The 19219-nt window shown below is 40.2% G+C and overlaps 2 protein-coding genes across 5 annotated transcripts in view; one reads left to right on the top strand and one right to left on the bottom strand.

Moving 5' to 3' along the window:
* Window positions 1-42: 42 nt before the first annotated feature.
* Window positions 43-5305, top strand: STARD5 (StAR related lipid transfer domain containing 5). Of its 4 annotated transcripts, none has more exons than XM_067305352.1 (7): window positions 43-160; window positions 285-334; window positions 447-579; window positions 2015-2132; window positions 3148-3241; window positions 3807-4100; window positions 4194-5305. In XM_067305352.1, the coding sequence occupies exons 1-6, from the start codon at window positions 71-73 to the stop codon at window positions 3952-3954; spliced, it is 633 nt and encodes a 210-aa protein (XP_067161453.1). In that variant the 5' UTR covers window positions 43-70; the 3' UTR covers window positions 3955-4100; window positions 4194-5305. The 4 variants fall into 4 exon arrangements, with proteins under 4 accessions (XP_067161453.1, XP_067161452.1, XP_067161455.1 ...); XM_067305351.1 differs by having other exon boundaries at window positions 3807-4105; XM_067305354.1 differs by lacking the exon at window positions 4194-5305 and adding an exon at window positions 3440-3523 and having other exon boundaries at window positions 3807-3840.
* A 2491-nt stretch (window positions 5306-7796) lies between these two features.
* IL16 (interleukin 16) overlaps window positions 7797-19219 on the bottom strand; it is a 38750-nt gene continuing 27327 nt past the window's right edge. Inside the window, exons 14-21 of the mRNA XM_067305277.1 lie at window positions 18320-18795; window positions 15706-15844; window positions 13875-14976; window positions 12168-12351; window positions 10377-10478; window positions 9393-9645; window positions 8491-8616; window positions 7797-8224 (exon numbers count right to left, since the gene is read on the bottom strand). Coding sequence (XP_067161378.1) covers window positions 8031-8224; window positions 8491-8616; window positions 9393-9645; window positions 10377-10478; window positions 12168-12351; window positions 13875-14976; window positions 15706-15844; window positions 18320-18795 — 2576 coding nt within the window. The 3' untranslated portion in view covers window positions 7797-8030. The remainder of the gene's footprint in view (window positions 8225-8490; window positions 8617-9392; window positions 9646-10376; window positions 10479-12167; window positions 12352-13874; window positions 14977-15705; window positions 15845-18319; window positions 18796-19219) is intronic.

Below are 19219 nucleotides of genomic sequence, written 5' to 3'. Positions count from 1 at the left end.
GGCCCAGGGGGCGGCGCCCTCATAGGCGGCGGCGGCCGGGCGGCGGCGGCTCCTTCCTGCCCCCCCGGCCATGGACTACGTGGGGCTCGCCGAAGCGGCGGCCGCCAAGATGGGGCTCTACCGCCGCGACCCCGGCGGCTGGCGCGGCTGCCGGCGCACGGTGAGCGGGGCCGGGCCGGGCCGGGGGGGCGGCGGCGGCAGCGCCGGGGCCGGGCCGCCCGCCGCCCCGCGCCGGGGCTGCCGGCGGCGGCTGAACCGCCCCTGTCCCCGTCCCCTCTCCGCAGGGCGAGGTGGCCGTGTCCTGGAGACCCTCCGCCGAGTTCGCCGGCAACATGTGAGCGCCGCCGTCTCTCCCCGTCCGCTTTGCTGCGCTGCCGCGGGGGGCGGCCGGGGAGGTCCGGGGGGGGGGGGGGGCGGCCGGTTTTAGCTCCTTTTCCGCCCTGCAGCTACAGGGGGGAAGGGACGGTGCCCGCCAGCGCCGCCGACGTCTGGGAGTGCATCAAGCCCGCGCCCGGCGGCCTGAGAGCCCAGTGGGACCAAAACGTGAAGGACTTCGAGGTCATCGAAGCCGTCACTGAGGTGAGTGCCTTAAAACCCGTAAGTATCGCCAGGAGCGTAGTGTTGGTTTCAGAAGAGGTGCGCTCGGACGCTTCTTTTAGTGCCTTGAAACAGCCTGTATTACGTGTGGGGAAGGGGTCTCAGGTAGATACTCGGCCTCTCCAAATCTGGACCGGTTTGACAACACCGGGGTCAGGAATCTTTTTTTTTCTTCTCAATAATTGGTATAACTTTTTTTTTAACAATAGTTTATTTTCCCAGAAGGAGCTGCTATAAAGTCTTGGCTAAATACTGCTTAGTTAAAAATATGTAGTTTCATAACAATAAAGACCTGAGATTGTTATTAATGCAGCTAAGCTTTTAAGGTTTCTCATGATTATTTTAAACAAGTTATTTGTGAGGGAAGAGGAGACTTAGAAAATACCCTGGCCTAGCTGGGTAGTGAAGAGCTCGTGTCGTTGCCTGTTAACGCAGCCCCCTGCCCTTCGTCCTGGCAGCACGTGATGCTCCAGCCCCAGCTTGGCGCTCGCCACACGTAACCGCACCACACAGCACCATGCAGCACATTGCACTGTCCTCAGCTGACCTCGGGCTCACATCTGTCTCAACAGCCCCCTCTTTAACGTGGAGACGCTGTTTATGTCCTTGTGAAGTGCTTGGAGCATTACGGGTGAAAAGGGCTATGTAAGAGCTGCAGCTACTGCTGCTGCCGCTGTGGGAACACAGTTTAATTGCCAAGCTTTTTGCTTGTCAGAACCTTAAAAGGGAGAGGTTTGGATCCCCGACTCGAAGTGGTGGATGTAGGTGCTCTGAGGTTTCCAGGGTGTGAACACAACCGACTCTAGGGATGTTGGTGGGAGCCCTGCGAAGATTTCTTTTGTCAGAACCTTACAGAAATTTATAATTAAATATAAACTGCATCTTTAGAAGTGGTACAACCTGTCCTTTGATATTCATAGACTTTGTTAGACTTGCCAGTGTTTACCAGCATGGTAGAAACCTCTGTTTTGGGTGGGCTTTCCATCACAGTACCTTCATAAAAGGGGACTGAAGTATTAAGTTTTCTGCAACATAACAAGTCTAGGTATCAAATTTCATCCCATGTAATGTGGTGCAAAGAAGATTTCCTTTAACTCCCTGAAAAGGAGAGGCCTTTTTTACTGTCCCATGAGTATAGATGTGCCCAATTCCCTTTTCAGCATCCCTTGTGGTATCTGACCTTATATGACCTGGGAGCAACTTCACATCACTATTTTCCTCTATTAGTCTGTCCTTCATCAACATGTGCCAGGTGCAGGAACTTCAGCTGTGCTGAATTGCATTTTATTCAACAAATGGTGAATGGAACTCAATAGTACAGTTTAAGTGTACCTGAAAGAGTTCCTGGCTGCGTAAGGATCTTTTTCTTGCATTTCTGAAAGCATCAATTGACGTAATTCTGTTTTGTAACTTCTAGACTGTCTCTGTATGCAGAACCACAACCCCCTCAGCTTTCATGAGGTTTATTTCACCAAGAGAATTTGTGGATGTGGTACTAACGAAGCAATATGAAGATGGGACTATGCTATCTGCTGGTAAGGTGCTTATGTTCCTAGCGTGCTCATATAATGTTATGAGGCAACCTATAGCTACAGCAAATAAATATAAGATTAAAAAACAAATAATGTGTGCTGTTCAGTGTCTGTTGATTTGATCTCGATCAGAAGATAAAATGTTAAGGAGCTGCTTATATCATGGCCCTCAGATGGATTATAAAAGCCATGTTTATGTTCAGACAATGATTGTATTGTTGGCCTGTGGTTTCTTCTCGTGGTATGCTTTTGAGATTGAATAGTTATTTCATTTACTGTTAAGTTTTGAAACTTTTTTTAAGAGTTTGCAGAACTTACTAAAAGGAGTCCTTTGGGCTAAATCCTGTTTTACCGTTTTCTACAATGCTTCTAGATTTTTGGTGAAGCCACTGAATAAATGTATCATTCCTGTTTATCTAAATAATCATCCCTCTGAAGCCAAATAGGGGTGATTTTTATGGGGCTGGCACTGCATGCAAGCATGCCTCTTTGTTTTTTCACTTCAACCTATTGTTTACCTGTTACGGTTTAGTTTTTTATTGCCCCACTGTTCAGCTGTTGCATTTTCCCATCCTGTTCAGGATTATGACTTGCCAGAAGTTTATATACCTGCTGGATGGCAGCTATGCTTCTTAGCAGACCAATGGTACATACCTCTGTGGTATGGACTTGTTGGAAGTAACTTGAATGACCTCTCCAGTAGAGCAATGCCCTCATACTACAAAGTTTCAATAAAACTCCTTGAAAATGTATTGATACTTACTTCACAGCTCAGTAACAACTGCAACTAATTTTAATGCTTGTTTGCTTTGTGGATTTCACAGCCAGAATGGTTCCTTTTAGTCATCTTTTCTGACTGTTTGTATGGCACAGCCCAACATTAAAAATATTAGATTGTTGTTTCTCTTAAATATATTCCCTTGTATTAAGTTGCTTTTCAGCTGGTGCTTTGACTACAATGGACTCTTTGCCTCTTCTGGTGAAAATGACTTTTTTCTTGGATGCTTTTTTCCTATAGCCACCAATGTGGAACACGCACTCTGTCCTCCTCAAGCAAATTTCGTTAGAGGGTTCAATTATCCCTGTGGCTGTTTCTGTATACCTGTTCCAGGGTAAGAACAGATCTATTTGAATGCTATATATTCTGAAGTCCTTCCTATCTGTAGTGCAGTGTAAGTGTGTGTGGCCGTATGTGACCTGTAGCCTCTTGGCAACCACAGGTTTCTGTCTTCCTGTGACTTGTAATCATTATGAAGAGTGCCCTTTCTGTTCCCTTTTGTGCAATGAATTATTCTCTTTCCATTTCCTAGAAGGAAGTTGTTAATGTTGCAGGAACCATCATCATGGTAGGATTCCTGCTGACCTCTTAAGCAGAGATTCAGCAAAACATACAAGTATGGTCTCGGCTTTTGGAAAATGAGTATATGGTTGTTTATTTCATTGGGTAATTCATAAACAGAATCATGTAGCTAACTGGGGCCTGATTTAACTGTAATTTGACTTGCAGGGATAGCCACATTCATAGGAATTTCAGAATAATGCCTGTTGTCAGTTTAAAAAATTTTTTTAAATCTATTTTTTTTTAATCTATCATCAGCTAATACATGTAAATATTATTGTAAAGTTCTTCGTATCTTCAAACCTGAAGCCATAAAATTACTTGCATTGTTTTTGCAGAGAATCAGACAGGACTCAACTCCTCAGCTTCTTCCAGACCGATCTTGGTGGTTATCTTCCCCAGACTGTGGTGGAATCCTTCTTTCCAGCTAGCATAATTGGATTTTATAGCAATCTGACCAAAGCCGTTAAGACATTAAAAGTGTGACAAGACCAGTTGCTGAGATGACCAACTGAGGGTAGGAAAACCACTGGCAGCTTGAGGATAGAAATGATGGGAAATAGAGGTTGGCCTACAACACTTTTCTACCAGCAAAGATACTTAGGAAAGGTGAAGTGGGAACAATGAATTGAGTAAGGTAAACTTTTTACACAGCATTTTCTACCTGTCTGTATTCAAAGCAATGCACTGTCTTCTAATATATTTTTTTAATTATTAAAATAAAGGTTATCACACCAGATGCTGAAAGAATCCTGGAGGCAGCACACTGTTGGCTGTCTGCGGGGAGAAGATGCACATTTTCTATCTGTTCTTGGCCGCACTTCATCAGTGTCTATCAGGAGGAGCTTTGCTAAAATCCACTTAGCACTACCAGCACTAGTCAGGTGCAGGTCAGCCCTGTTGTCTCTCTACAGCTCCCCGTAGACTCCCATGAAACAGTGTTCCTTCCCCGAAGGAAGCGCTAGCTTTTTTGCTGCCAGCGCTCGTAGAGCTGCTAAGATGTTATGATGGGACCAAGCCAGCGAATGGTAGAAGCTGGAACGAATTGGACTATGTCTGGAGAAGCCCACTTGCTTGTTCCAGCAGACTTCAGTACTAATGGTAAACATGTGCTTAAGTTCTCTTTTCTGAATCAAGGACTAACAATCTAAATCAATTCACAGGTCTGTGGTCTGGCAAACTTCTTTCCTCCCCTCTATACCAAAAACAGTGATTTCCACAATGTCATGAACCAAACTGCACTGACATAGTGGTAATAAATAAGATTAAGCACTTTACCTGCTATTTTTCTAACTGCACTTAAAATGACCATGTATTTAAACATTTTTCAGTCTCTTATAGTGAGAGGTATTAACAGGTAAATAATCTTTTCTGTAACCTGGTCTTGATTTGACAGGACACATTTGTTTCTCTTTAAGACTGCCTTGTCTCAAGCATTATCTTGGAAAATCAGCTCCTGAGCTAGTGTGCAGTGATGCATGCAGCTCTAGAAAATATTTATGGTGCTGATTACTGCAGGAATGTCAGATGTTATTATGAATTGCATATAATTACAAAAGGAAAAAGAAATGAATTGCTGAATTAGAAATTTAAATGCAGGTTGTGATTTTAATGTTGTAATTTGATTATTTATTGAGGTTAGTATGCTCTGTTTTCTGTCCCTGTATTTGTTGTATGTATAATATAGTATATGGACTTGCATACAAATTTTCCCACTGTAATTTTCACCCTGTGGAATAGACTTTTCAAGGAAGCAGTTTTTAATCTAGTCTCCTTTGTGTACAAAGATGTAAAAATTCCTATGAGAATGTTACAAAATAAATATTTTTCTGCTACATCTTACTGTTTTTCCTGGATCATCCTTTAAAATTGTTTCCCACCCCACTGCTTTGCCAACAGGGAAACTTGGGAGGCTCTTGGATATCCAGCATCTCTGTAAATTCAGTACATCAAGGTAGAGAAGAGCCTTCACTCCCATTTGCACTCCCTACTAAGTGGGGATAAGTATTTAGGTGTTTTGGTGAGAGCACTAACCCTCCTGAGTTCTGTCTCCTCTGTTGGTTCTTATTTCCAAATTAGATTGGTGCTTTCTGTGCTTAAGGGTAAGAAATTGACTGAGAAGAGGTTTGGGCCCTGCTACTACAGAGGTTAATACACATTTATCTAAATGTACTGTAAATCAGGCATGATGTGCAACATCTGTGCAAGTCTTTGAAGGATTATGATTTTTGTTAATTTAAATATCAGAAAGTTAAAGGAGCAGAGCCCAGATCACCACTCTTTATTCCTGCAAGTAAACTTTTTGCTGACAGTAGGGACTTTTTATATTAGCTGTATGTTATGTTATTTCAAACAATAAGGATGGTAGGGGAGGCTCTTTATTGGAATAATTTAAGGATCCTTTCTTTTGAGTGTTCAAGACATTATCCAGAAGGAATTAAGAGCCCTTAAGATACTGCAGCCTTCCTGCCCTGCCAAGTTAGGGATGGGAATGTCTTAGTAAAGATCATCTTGTAAGATGTTGGGGGACTCCCCAAGAGAAAAGGCTGCCAGTCACACAGTGTATTTCCACTTCTGCTTTTGATCTGGGCTGATGTCGGGAAATGGAGAGACAGGCAAAAACTGAAAACTGTTGACAGGAGAGAGGAGAGCCTTTGGAAAACATGAAATCAAACCTGTGTTGATTGTTCTGTCGGTTCTTAATTTGATGAAATAAAATAGCTGTTTCTAGTGAGGACATCTTCAGTAAATGACATTGACGTTAATTTAAGCCATTCTGTGCCATGGCTGTACCTGGTACAACCTCTGTTGTTAAAGCCACAAAGCTGACTAAAAAAAGTGTGATCTAGCTTTTACAGGAAATACTTTTAACTGTGCTGCTTTACTGTACAGAAGTGATACACATTTTTCCTGTATTGGTGATATAGGCAAGTGGTTGAAACACCTTAGGACCTTTATATGCACCAGGTGTTTACTTAGACTCTGTTAAGCCAGAAACACAGATTGATTCAGGTAGGTACCATTTAAAAAATGTACAAAAAGATTTACAGTTTATTTTTTCTCCTATTTTGGTATTTTGCTACTCAGTTGGCAGAACGTTTGCTTTGAGGGTTTTTTAATTGGAGAAGACATGTCAATTGGAAGGGGGTCTGGGGACGGGGGTGGCAGATGGCTTGTCAAGAATGTTCTTCCCAGGATTAGCATAGAGTTGATTTGTGAACAAAGGCCAAAGCAAGTTATGTGCTTGGATGCGATTAATACCTTCTGCTATCTATCCTACTTCTCCTTCCATCAATTGCCATTTCTGGGACCTTGCCTTAAGTGTCCATAAAACAGTTTCTGAACTCCTGTAATTTATGGTCTGGTGAAATTAAGTAACCTAAGAAGAGGGCAACAAATTTCCGAAGTATGGAAAGGTGAATAGCCAAGGACAATAACCAGTTTAGCCATCTGGCATGCAGCTAGTGACTGACTACTTCTAGGACAAAGCATCTGCTATTGTAGCTCTCCTTTTAATGAAAGAAGACCAAATGGGTGTACGAGATTATCTTGCTGTAGGTAAACATGCTGCTGGTAGAGATCCATGCAGATGATTAAAGACCCAAAATACTGACAGCAGGATTTGAAGCATAGATTCGTCTCCAAGTTATTTAGTATTTCTAGAATAACTTCCAGTGTTCTGGACCTTTGGGTCCAAAAGCTTTAATTCCCATATACTCTCACTGACACTTCCCTTATGAAATCAACACCATGATATTTCAAAGTTTATGTGTGGGCAGAAGATAAGACATGGTTCTAAATGGCTTTGTTACTCTCCTGCATTAGTCCTCTCAGAGCTCAGGCCAGAGAATGATTAGAAAAACCTCCACTACATTACCCTTAGCTTCCTGCCTCACCCTTACAACACCTACATATGCTCCCTTTTTTCCCAGTGTTTGCCTGCTGGAGTTGAGATGGTTCTGTCAGCTGCTAGTAGAAAGTTCCAGACAGATTTTTGGCACTCTTGACCGTTTTGTGGTTTGATTAGAAAAGCTGGAGTTTTCCAGGGACTGTTGTAGTTTTGACTTGCATCCCCATTTCTCTGCCCGTTACACATCCTTTAAGTCTTTTTCTGTGCTGTAGGGTGTTTAGTTATAGGGTTGCAGACAAATTTCCTTCTTCTGTGAACGCAGGGTAGGGAGCAAAACTATTAGAACAGGGCTGAAAATTTACCTCAGAATATGTTTCTTATTTTTTTAAGTTAATGGCTAAAATAGGACAGTACTATAGCTGTCACACATTTTACAACCAGTATATTATTAATAAAATCATTATTTTAACATTTTACACTTTGTAACATCTGTTTCTGAATATTGAAATAAGAATCATGAGCATTTTGTGCATATCTTCTCATTTTATCCCAAACAGCTTGTTCTGGAATTGCAAAAACATCTGTAACTGGCAGTAAGATCATATGTATTTTTCATACATACTTTCACAATATCTTGCTGTGCTGGCCAAATGGCCTTCAGTAATGAAACCTTTTTTTTGTTTGTAATATTGGTGGTAGTCTATTCCTCTTCCTACAAAGTTTCAGATGACTTGGCGGTAACAGAGCTCAGATTCTTCCTCTTGATGATAGCTGTGATCGGCCCATCGGGTAATGCCTTGATTATATTCCATGCTTCAAAACGAGTGAGTCCTTGCATCGCAGTTGTGTGCACTTGTAATAGCTCATCACCAGGCTGAACAGGGCTGCTTTGTTCTGATGCAATCCCTGAGGAAAGAAAATTAATTTCCTTTAATTCTTTGTATGGAGGACACTTTAACGAATATTTCTCTCATTAAGGATCACCAGCATGTATGGTATAAACCACCTGGTCTCAGCAGAGAGAGCAGCAAATCAGTTACACTGGACTGAAATGGGTAATGTTGTATTTACAAAAAATAGCATTTTCATGGGTATAAATCAGCAGTCAGTTATGAATTGCACGAGTTTGCATCAGCTAAGGACCAGCCATGCATACATTTAAGTGTGTTTACCTTTAAATATCCTGTTGATGACAATGGGTTTATCTCCATGAATAGAGCCCTTCCCTCCTTCCAGACTGAATCCTAAACCAGCAGGTGTTTTTTCTAAAGTTACAGTGCAGATTGTATCTTCGGTTGCTGGAAATAAATGGGAAATTAGCAGATGGGAACCATATAGTCTGAAAAGCTAAAACATCTGTTACAAAGAATCAACCTCTATTTGTTTTGTTTGCAAAGGCACCAAAACCTGCTAAATGAAAGAGAAAATAGCTTTTAGTTTTTCTTTTTGTCATTGTAAGACCCTCTGGGAAACTGGAGAGAGAAAGTTGTGTTTTGAACTCACAGCAGAATGGAAAGATAAAAAGGAAAGTTGGTAACGTTTACTAGAATTAGAAAAATCTGTTCAATGAACAAAATTTAGGATAAATATGTTTGACTTGATGTTAGTTTTGAAACTGTTATTAACTATAAAGCTACTAATGTTCACTTGCAGTATGCAAATAAGGCTACAGATTTCCAGATTATGCTTTGAAATTATCTCTCTTCCACAAAGAAAGTCTTGTAAAATAGAAATTAATAGAATAAAGAATCACTGTTCATTGAATTGTCAATATACTTTCAATATTTTTACTATATTTGATAATCTTTGTATGTCTTCACAAATTCATACTGAAGAAGCTTATTTTTCCCTGAAGATTCCTTTATTTTAGAAATCCATTAATTCTTTCCCTCTCAACAAAGTCATTCCAAGTATCTGTTCCAGGAGCGCTCTATTAACTGTACTGTCTTTAATCATGGTTCTCAGGTTTATCTAGCCAACACTGAGCTGCTCTTCATGAATAGCCAGAATTTCTGGTGATGAGTAAACGCTTAATGGATGGGGGCTGCAAGGTAATGCCGCTGAACATACTCACCAGACTCTTGGGAGACATCACTTGCTACTGAAGATGTACTAGAATCAATTGAAACATTGAGACATTTTTCTCCATCTTTAGCTTTTCTAGTGACAACAACAGCTTGCCTGGGCTGTCGGGCCTGTCGCATGATTGCTGAGGCATCGTTGTGAGTGGCACCTTTAAGAGACTTTCCATTAATGGATAATACTTCATCTCCTTTCTGAATAGTTCCTTCCTGAGATGCTAGTCCATTAGGAAACACTTTGTGAACCTATTGAAGACCCCAGTCACCACACACACACACAGAGGAGGAAAAAAGACAAATCACTAAATCACTCAGTTAATACTTTTTACAATGTGCATTTTCCTTTTCTACCTTTGCCAGGCAGAAGTTGCTTCTAGCACATTCCAGGGCTGAGGGCTGAATGACTTTGTACAGAGAAGTTCTCCTGGGTACAACCCTTCTCAAGCAGCTTCCCAGTGCTAAGTAATCTGTCCAGCCCCAGTGTCAGATGGCCAAGGCTGTGCTGCCGTGGAAAGTACCTTGCCTACGCTACTGCTGATCCTCTCTCTGCCCTGCCAGTCAAGGGGAGATGATGTGACACTTGTCTCTAGTTTCCAGCCCTTACGTGCCCATGTATTCACCTCATTCCTCCGTAGGCCTGACTCCCTGCAGGGTCTCCTGTAAGCATATGGACAAGAGGGCCGGTGCTTCCTGCTGTTGAGGGGTGTGGGCTGTTTGGCCTTGGCTTTAGGAGCTGTTTGGGGAGAATTGTGCCCGAGAAAACCAGACACCACTGCCAATAACCTGGGGGTGCAGCTCTGTGCAGAAGGATCCCACCCTTTCCAACTTTAGACCGTAATTTTTTTGTTCCTATCAGCAGACAGCTGCCTACTTTCATTATGCTGAAAGCCAGCCCCTGCAGTAGAACCCTATTAAGTTATGTATTTTTAGACAGAGTGTGTGTTTTAGGAGTATTTTTTGAGAAAGATGCCACTTACTGTTATCACTTTGTTTTCTAGATCAATGCCTCCTGCCAGGCTGAATCCAAGCCCAGTGTCCTCTTCTTTATGCAGAATTGTAACATGAATATCATCAAATTCCTTGGCAGAGAAGGCAATAATGTCAAGAACATCCTAACATACCTCAAGATGACTGGAAAATCAGATTTTCTTTTTGTCTACCGCGCATTTTGTAATGAGGCTTAGGGACATAAGCAATATTTACATTACTGACATATATTTAGTATTTGTTTTCTGATCAAATATTTGTATATCAATTTCCTATTTTATAAACTATTATTTTGTCTCCAAAAGCATTCTTTTTCAGTAAATGGGTTATATGGGTTATAAATCGAATTAATTAAAGGTTTTAAATATCATATACTGTAGAAAAGATATTGCTGACTTATGCAGAGGTCCTTTTCACTGAAGAAGGGGGAAACTTTCTTTTTTTTTTGGCATACAACTCACATGGATATCTGAGAGTCATGGCTTAAAAATTGCTTGTAACTCAGAGTTTTATTTTTCAGTGTTCTAGTAACAGCCCCAGGTAGAGTGAGCTGTTTCTGACTGTTATCCCAAAGATGAGTTTATGGAAAGAACCCCTATTTAGCCTAGTTCCTTAAGGAAACGTGGCTTTCTTGACCACATTTCACAATCCCATTCAGGATGTGTGCCGTTGTAGTTGCATCCGTTGATGTTGTGTTTTGTTTCCTTCCACCACTGAATCCACTGGCCAGCTGCAACCAGGCAGAGTAGTGGCCTCTAAGAGATTATCCTGATAGTTTCATGAAAATGGAGGACTGGATATGAGAGAGGCTAATGTCTCCATTGTATCCAGTGCAGCACAACTTTACAGCTAATTAGGTCTAAAAACACCAGTGTGAGATGTTGACCAGAGACACAAATCAATACGAAACTCGGCTTTCATTAGTTCTGCTTCTTGAACTGCTTTTTGGTTGTAACATTCCAGCAAGTTCTTAAGAAAATAGAGTCTAATATTCTGTTCATGCCATAATCAAATGCTTTTCAGTAGTTGCAAAGTTTGATGTAGTCAGTGAGAATACGTCTAGGACATAAGAATATGTCTACCTGGTCTTCTGAAAGGCAGATATGAATTCACTACCCAAGCTCCAAACAGGACAGGCGCAAACCAGGACTAACCTAGGAGCCATGTCACTGCAGTTAGCTAAAAAACAAAATATATTAATTAAGGCTTCTTGTTACGTTAATGTTGTTATCCTGCTTTTGGGCATCTTGCAATGTCCCACACAGCAAGAGCATAGCTGCCAGCAGAAGACTGTATTTTCAGTGCAGAGTTCTAGATGTCATCTGCTTATTCTTTTAGTGTGGGCTGTCTTTAAAAATCTCTGCTGTTTTGGAGTGAACAAATTTAGCCTTTATTTTGACTTATTCTGAGCATTATCACAATTTTAGATGACTCCAGTAAGACTAAATGATATTCAGTATCCCCAAAATCAGGCATCATGTGTCTCAGACTGTGAACCCAAATAAAAATAAAGGCGTCCAAAATGTTAGTGCCTACTTTTGCATACTCTGACCCTACCTGCTGTATACCTCAGTTATCCCATTAGTAAAATGGGTGTTAGTCTTGCTTAGCTATCTTTGTAGGTTTCTTTGAAATTTCTGGTCAAAGAGCTAAACATTACTACTGATACATATTGCTATGACTGTTTTATTTATAATCATGTAATGTTGCAAAGATTAACTAGATATGTCAACTCAGCAGCTCCCTCTGAAAATCATGAATGCATGGAGAAGCAGATTTACCTTTAAGGTTGCCTCATCTAGTGATTTTACTTCCTCTATAAGCTTTGCTAGCTCTTCAGGGGAAAGTAGAGAGATGACAGACTGCCCTGCTGCACCGGAAGCTTGAGGTGAGCCATGTTCCTGTTTCTCTTCCTCTTTCTCATTGTCTGCTAAGCTCACGGTGTATTCTCTCAGCTCAGAGAGGCTGTGCCGTTGAGAAAAGAATAGAAAAGAAGCGCTGAGTTATGACAGAACATAGCTACAAAAGCATAGAAGAGGCAACGTTGGAGCAGGAAGGCAGATACTGTAATTAGTACTATAAATATAAATATATATTTATATAAATATATATTTACATAAATTAAGCATATAAGCCTAACAGAAAGAAGTAGGATTAACCACATAAAAGAATAGCAACAAACTCTTTGCCCCAGGCTGAAACTGGCTTTAAAAAGCACCCATGTCTATGTTAATTTAATTTTTTTTAATTTCTCATTTTCATGTGTTTCTGTGCTTTCCAGTTAAGTCTGGGATTAGATAAAGAGGTTGTGGTTTTGGGCCTTTTTTTTTTTTTGTAAGAAAAAAAAATATTTACGGATGTGTATGTAAGGATCCCATTTTCTAAGAAAGGCAATTTTCAATGTATTTTTAATTGGTCCCAGAAAATGCTATTCAAGTAGTACAGATATAAGATTCAGATGGACACCCAAAATCTAGTGTTTACTTGGATTACCACTATAAATTTCTTGTTGTTTAGCTATCACAGACTGTAATCTTCTGGCAAAAGTTATTAAAAGGTATTAAGAAGTTTTATTTTGTTATTTAGTCTCTATCTTTTGATTTTTATCAACAAACTCTTATCAAACAAATAATGATCCTCTCTGAGAAAACAGGGACTAACTTAATTTTTTTCCTGTGCAGTAGAATTTTGAAAGCTACAAAATTAATACTTTCAGAAAGCCTCTTGAGATGGAATTTAGAAGGTTCTTATGTGCTTTTGAAATATTTTACCAAAAGTATTATCTTTATTCACTTTGCTGTTTTCTGAAATCCTGACTAATTATTAACAGGAAATGCATACGAATCATTGTAGGAAGCAAGACCAGGCAGGCAGGTACTGTTGTGTCTTAGGGAATGCCTAGATCCCACTCTGGCTACATCACCTTCATGTACTAGTGCCAGACTTGCTTCTCTATACGCAGAAAGTATATTATTGCAATGATACTCAGCGTAATTGCACAACTCATACAGAAAGACTGGCAAGTTGTTGGCACTAAAGTTAAATGGTAGGAGTAGCTGGGTATTTAACTGACCTCATTACAGTGACTAGCTACAGCTACTTTATCTGGGCAGCGCGTAGTCCCAAGAAAGCAGCTTTTCACATAATCTTGAAATAATGCATTAAAATCCCTCAGCTTCCTCACTGGCAAATGCGTACCTTTCATTAGCAGCAGTGAGGTCTGTTTTTTTTAGTCCTGCCTCTTAATCATGGAGATGCTGGAGATATTTGTCCTTAACTAGGAGGAAGCTTGTAATTCATATACAAACACATAAAAATGAATGTAACAGTCGTGTAAGTCATTCATCCTTTGCACTCTTAAAAAGTTCCTACCTCAGTCTGTGCTTTACTATCGCGTGCCACAACCTAGAATGTTAATTTATCAGCTAAGCAGCACAGAGATTCACAAATACTGTTCTGGGAGTCTAATTTTAAATATGGTGTCTTACTTTAGAGAAAATCCAGTGTCCGAGTGATGAGTCTCACTTGTGGGTGAAAGAGAAGTCCCATCCTCCTCCACAGAGGACTGCAACAATGTATCCAGAGTTTCCCATGCATTGTTTCCAGAAGGGACTGGAGACTGAGGAAGGCAAAGCAAAGATTTCATTAAAGCGGATGACACCTGGCTACTGATGGAATAGATTTTGCTGTATTTTTCATCATATGTCTTCATCATCTCACAGGACTGGGTAGCAGAAAGTGGGAAGCTTCGTGATCTTAGGCTCTGAGCTTTTGTTGCTGATACTAGACGGGAAGGTGCAGTGGTTTCCGTAGTTAGGAGACCCAAGGAATTTTCAGTGTTAGCACTGTTGCTTTTCTCTGAGCTAGCTGCACTAGCTCGGGCCTCCTTGGAAGAGGGAGATCTATCTAGGCTCTTTGTCCCCGTGACCACAGGTGACTTTGACCGCTGTTGGCTATTTTCAGAATGTTGGAGAGAGGTTTGGGTTAATTGGGCTGGAGCCTCTCCCGACCCTTTGGCATTGGGAGAGTGTTCCTTTTGAGCAGATGGTTTGGGGCTGAGCCTTCGGTGTACTTTTTCAGGTGACTGAGGAGCACTCAAGGATTCAAATGAGCTTATTCTTTGTTTAATTGATGATCCCCTAGAAGAGACATGGGATAAGCTGGAGCGCAATTCTTTGCTGGAAATACTCTGGAGGTCAGTAGAACTTTTCTCTGCTTGCGTTTTTTGATCTGAATTTGCTTTCCTCAGTCCTTTCAGACTTTGGCGAAACCAGGCTGGCTTAGGTGCAACAGGAGGACCCTTTTTCACAGCATCATTTGCATCTGATTTTAGCACTTTTGAACTGACTATTTCTGAATCTGATTTCTGCAGAACTGCCTCTGAGCTGCTTCGATTTTGATTTTCTTCATTTGTGTTGATGCCAGGTTGCAAATCTAAGTGTCCGTTGTCTTCACTCATGGTAGGATTAAATAAGCTTTTTATGCAGTCAGAAATTCTAACCCAAGGGTCTTCTGTAGTTGTATCAAGACTATAATCTACTCGTGCTTGTCTCTTAAGTACAGGCCGTTGTATTGATGAAAGAGGATTCCCTGTATTAGAGAAACATTGATTATAAATAAGACTCCTACTTATTCTCCTTATCCATCCTTCACCTATGCAATGTTATTACTTCACTAAATTTGAATTTCATTCAAGCCTCCAACAAATTTTTTTTAAGTTTCCAAAAAGTTATACTTTTTTTAAATTCGCAACTCTTGATCCACAAGTTCTGTTTCTTGACACTGGAATTAGCTGAAAACCAAGGCTCATCTGTGCTTAGGTACAGGATCGCCTTTCTAAAAGGGCCTGTAACTTATGAAGGTAATCTGAAGTTTTTGCATGTTAAAGTCATGATACAGGTTACAGCAGTTAAAATAGAAGGCTAAAATTGAAATGTTATTTCCAATGAAAACTATGCATAAAAACATTTTTTAGCAATGCTAAAACTAAACTTCAGTATACTAAAATCAAAAACTAAATTTTAATATAAATAAGCAAGTTGTTATCTGAAAAAACACAGCAACACTATACATGTTCATTTCCACTTTTTAACAGTAATCATCTACTGTACTTTTTTTGATGTAGTTTTCCCTTTTTCAAAAACTAATCACTGTAAACAGTGGTTTAAAATTTCATCTATTCACCCAGCAGTTTACAGACATGGGTGCAGTCTACGTTTAACGCTGAAGGCGAAGTCAGTCTGAAACTCACTTTGGAATCCAAACTAATGCTAGGTTCAGCTGCAAACAGCATATTAAAGTTTATGGAATGAAACATACCTAGGTTTGGTTTTCTTTCCTGATCTCTGCCCACTGGAACAGCAGCTGTGTGTTCAGTATCATCTGCTGTAGAAGTGGTAAAGACACTGTGGGTTATAACAGTTTTATGTCCTTCTTGCATTGGTTCTCCAGCTTCCTGCTGAACAAACAGGAAATAGAAGTGTGTCAGAATGCAATTATACAAACCCCATTATATATGAGTCTTTAGAAAAACATCTTTTTGCTTTTTTTTTTTTAACTCTGAAAAGAAATATTGAATAGGAATCAAGGTTTCATTTATGCTTGGGATGTAATCCTGAAATTCATTCTATATTTCAAGAGAGCTGGTGTGATATTTTATGGTACACTTGTAAACAGACTGAGAAAAATGCAATTAGTATCTCATAAATGAAGTTAATTTCAATAACTCCATCTACCACTTCATAGTAAAATAAAAGACTGCCTGCCATAATTGTAGATTTTTATAAAAACAGCTACTCAGTAGTCTCCTGCAAACTAGTGAAGCAAAGCCAGAAATGAATTTCCTCTAACTTCATATTAAAACACTCTTTTCCATTGTAAATTTTTTGCTTTTAAACGCAAGCTGGACAAGCTTAAGTTATTACTGCAGTTTCAGAGCTCTCCCATTCTTGTTTTTGGCTGGAAAAAAAAAGGGTGAGAGGATTAGTTTGAGGCTGCAGCAAATGATGCATCACTAGCAGATGCTCTGGAATTACTTGATTATTTTGTAACTGATACCAAGTTACCATTTGGTCTGCTACGATTCTGGAAGAGCTCTCTGCTGTTTTGGAAGTGTTCTCTGCTATGTAGTTAAGCTCCAGTATTACTGATAGAAAGCAAAACCAAGCAGGGCAGAGAGTCAAGGTCTAGAATCATATGAGATTGTCCTAAAAATATCAGTAATTCAACAATTCCTTAGCATTTCTGTAACGGGGTGGTGGTTATTATGCAACTTTCTCATTTCAGGAAAACCTGTCTCCATCCCCTGCTTTCTAAGGGCATTTTTGAAAGTTGCACCTGTGTTCTGTAGCTGTTAGACATCGACATTAGACATTCAGGGAAGTGAAATAGCCATTTGGAAGCACTAGGTACATACAGTTAGATCCAATGCTTTACTGATGGCAGTTATACCTACCTTTTTATTGACACAGTATAAAGCACAGTCAAAAATATCAGTTAGGCATTCTTGGCTAGGAAGAAGGAACCAAAAAATATGTGGAACCACCATACAAAAACTATTGCATGCAGGCCTCAAAATGGCTAATACAAAATGTTTAAGAAATAAAGGAATGAAGTGAAGAGCAGTAACAAATCTTTCTCTTAATGATCTGAAATACATTCTGGAAAGAAACTGTCTCTCCTGGGCACTTACAGCAGCTACCGTCCTGAGATATATTAACTGCTTTATTAGAGGAAGTTCTCTTCATTAACAGAGCTTGACTTCTCATAGAGTTTATTGATTTTAATGATAAGGAGAAAGAATAAATCCTTAGAATAACTGAGGGCCATAAGATAATTAGTTGTGTGCAGTGAAAATTCAGTAAGTTGTTAGTTCCTTGAATTTTACTCCAGCATGGTGATTTTCCAGTAGCTGTTGATGATCATGCTTCTACTGCTCTCTTCTTAGAGGATGATGAAAGAGTCACCTTACATGAGGTGCTGAACTGAAACTTGGATGTTAACATTATACCTTGACTTCAGTCTGAGCTGTATCATTTTATTTTCACTGTGCACCTTGAAAACTGAAAGTTCAGTCTTGTTTGTTTTGCATTGCACTAAGGTCTGCTCATTTCTACTGGTATATTACTAAACCCAGGGGAAATAGGTTCCTTTTTTAAACAAACCACAGGCCTGTTTCAACACACAGATCTCTCAGTCATGCAAATGTGATACACTGTCTTTCTATCCTATCTTAGATAGGAGGGGAACTGAAATTTAGTAATGTACCAATGTACACTCAGTTTTCAAAAACAGCAAATAAGAAAGTGGGTCTCTGACAATTTAAATGAGTTTATTTAATACCTTCTTGTTTCAGAGAAGATATGAGGCCAAAATTACCTGCTGTTCATAACGCTAGTCCTTCTATTTCAAGAGAAATGCGCTAGTGAAACAAAGAAACTGTTTCACATGACTCTTCTCTAGTTCATAACAGTTTGACACAGTAAATTTTGAGATCAGGATGAACCATATCAGTTGGCATCAGAGGCTGTTCAAAATCCTCCAGTCCCAGCCCACAGGACACTGTGGTTCCAGTCCCACTGGAACCGGTGGCGCATGTTCACTGGGAACACCAGTGGGGGACTTGGATTCATTCTCACTGCTGCCTTCTTTGGGATTTGAACACAGATTCTCAGATGTGGAAGAAAATTTCCTTGAGGCACTTCTCTGCCTTGTTAGTTTTAGTTTGGACATCATGTTTAGAACTACACAGGCTTCACTAAGATAAGTACACCATTTTCAAAAGAGAAGAACCTTGTCCCCTTCCCCTAGTCCTCTCATACATATGCACGCTTTCCCTCTCTCTTCTCATCTTTCTTCCTGCCATCACACAGCTGATCTCTTTCCCTTCCTCCTTCCCCTCCCCCACACAAAAGACTTGCAAATTTTGCTTTACCTGAACGTTTGCAGGAGATGATACAGCCACTTCTGATACAAGCTTTTCCTTCCTGTCTGCATTATACTGGTCGTTACCTGTACAGTCCTGCTTAAAATATTTCCTTGGTGGAGGTTTTGGCTTTGATGATCTAGGTTTTCTAACGAGGATCTCTGTTGATTTCTTAGTGTTTTGTAGGAGTCGACCTCCTTCACTACAAGTAGGCGGGGAATTTCTCTCCAGATTGTTTCCAGACAATGAGTGCAACAGGCCAGGCTGTCTGGTAATGGGTACATCAATACTATGTACCCTTGCCTTCAAGTCAGTCAGCTGGTAAGCAGTACCGTTACTAGAAGATGACCTGGGGTTGTAGCTGCTGTCACTGCTGGAGCGGGTCATTATCTTCTGTGTCCTGCGGTTGCAATAAGCGGCATTCCTTTCAATATGTTTTTCACATGGGTGTCTTCCATGCCAGCTTGTCTCTAGTTTTTTGACACCTGTATCAGGAACATGCTCAAAACGTCTATTCAGGTAAATGCAAAGTGCTTACTTCTAAGATTCAGCTGATTAGATTTGCAACTAAACATCGTCATCAGTTGATGCATAGATATGATTAGTGCATCACACCAAAAAAGGAATTAAAGTCAAAGTGTTAACATCTTAATTACTGAACAGCAAAATAATGTTACCTTTATTCATATAGTTTACTGCTGATGGTTCTATTACCCTTAGTCTTTTAGAAGTAAGGAAGCTGAAAGGAGTATCGTATTGCAAAGTGTTGCCATGGTAGGATATCATAGCTGAACTGGGCAAATAGCTCTAACCATGATCGCAATATGCCTTTCCTCACAGGGGGATTAACAAACTCTTTGTCCCCAGGACATTACCTGCATCTTGCAGTTTTGTGCTATCATACTCCTG

Source organism: Apteryx mantelli, chromosome 15 (genome assembly GCF_036417845.1).
Source record: "Apteryx mantelli isolate bAptMan1 chromosome 15, bAptMan1.hap1, whole genome shotgun sequence".
Lineage (NCBI taxonomy): Eukaryota > Metazoa > Chordata > Aves > Apterygiformes > Apterygidae > Apteryx > Apteryx mantelli.
This window is presented reverse-complemented; position numbering and strand designations above follow the sequence as displayed.

Excerpts from the sequence above, each read along its gene's own strand:
- STARD5 (XM_067305352.1), top strand. The coding sequence starts at position 71 with ATGGACTACGTGGGGCTCGCCGAAGCGGCGGCCGCCAAGATGGGGCTC. Across the intron at positions 161-284 it reads GGCGCGGCTGCCGGCGCACG|GGCGAGGTGGCCGTGTCCTG; the intron begins GTGAGCGGGGCC and ends CCCTCTCCGCAG. Across the intron at positions 580-2,014 it reads TCATCGAAGCCGTCACTGAG|ACTGTCTCTGTATGCAGAAC; the intron begins GTGAGTGCCTTA and ends TGTAACTTCTAG.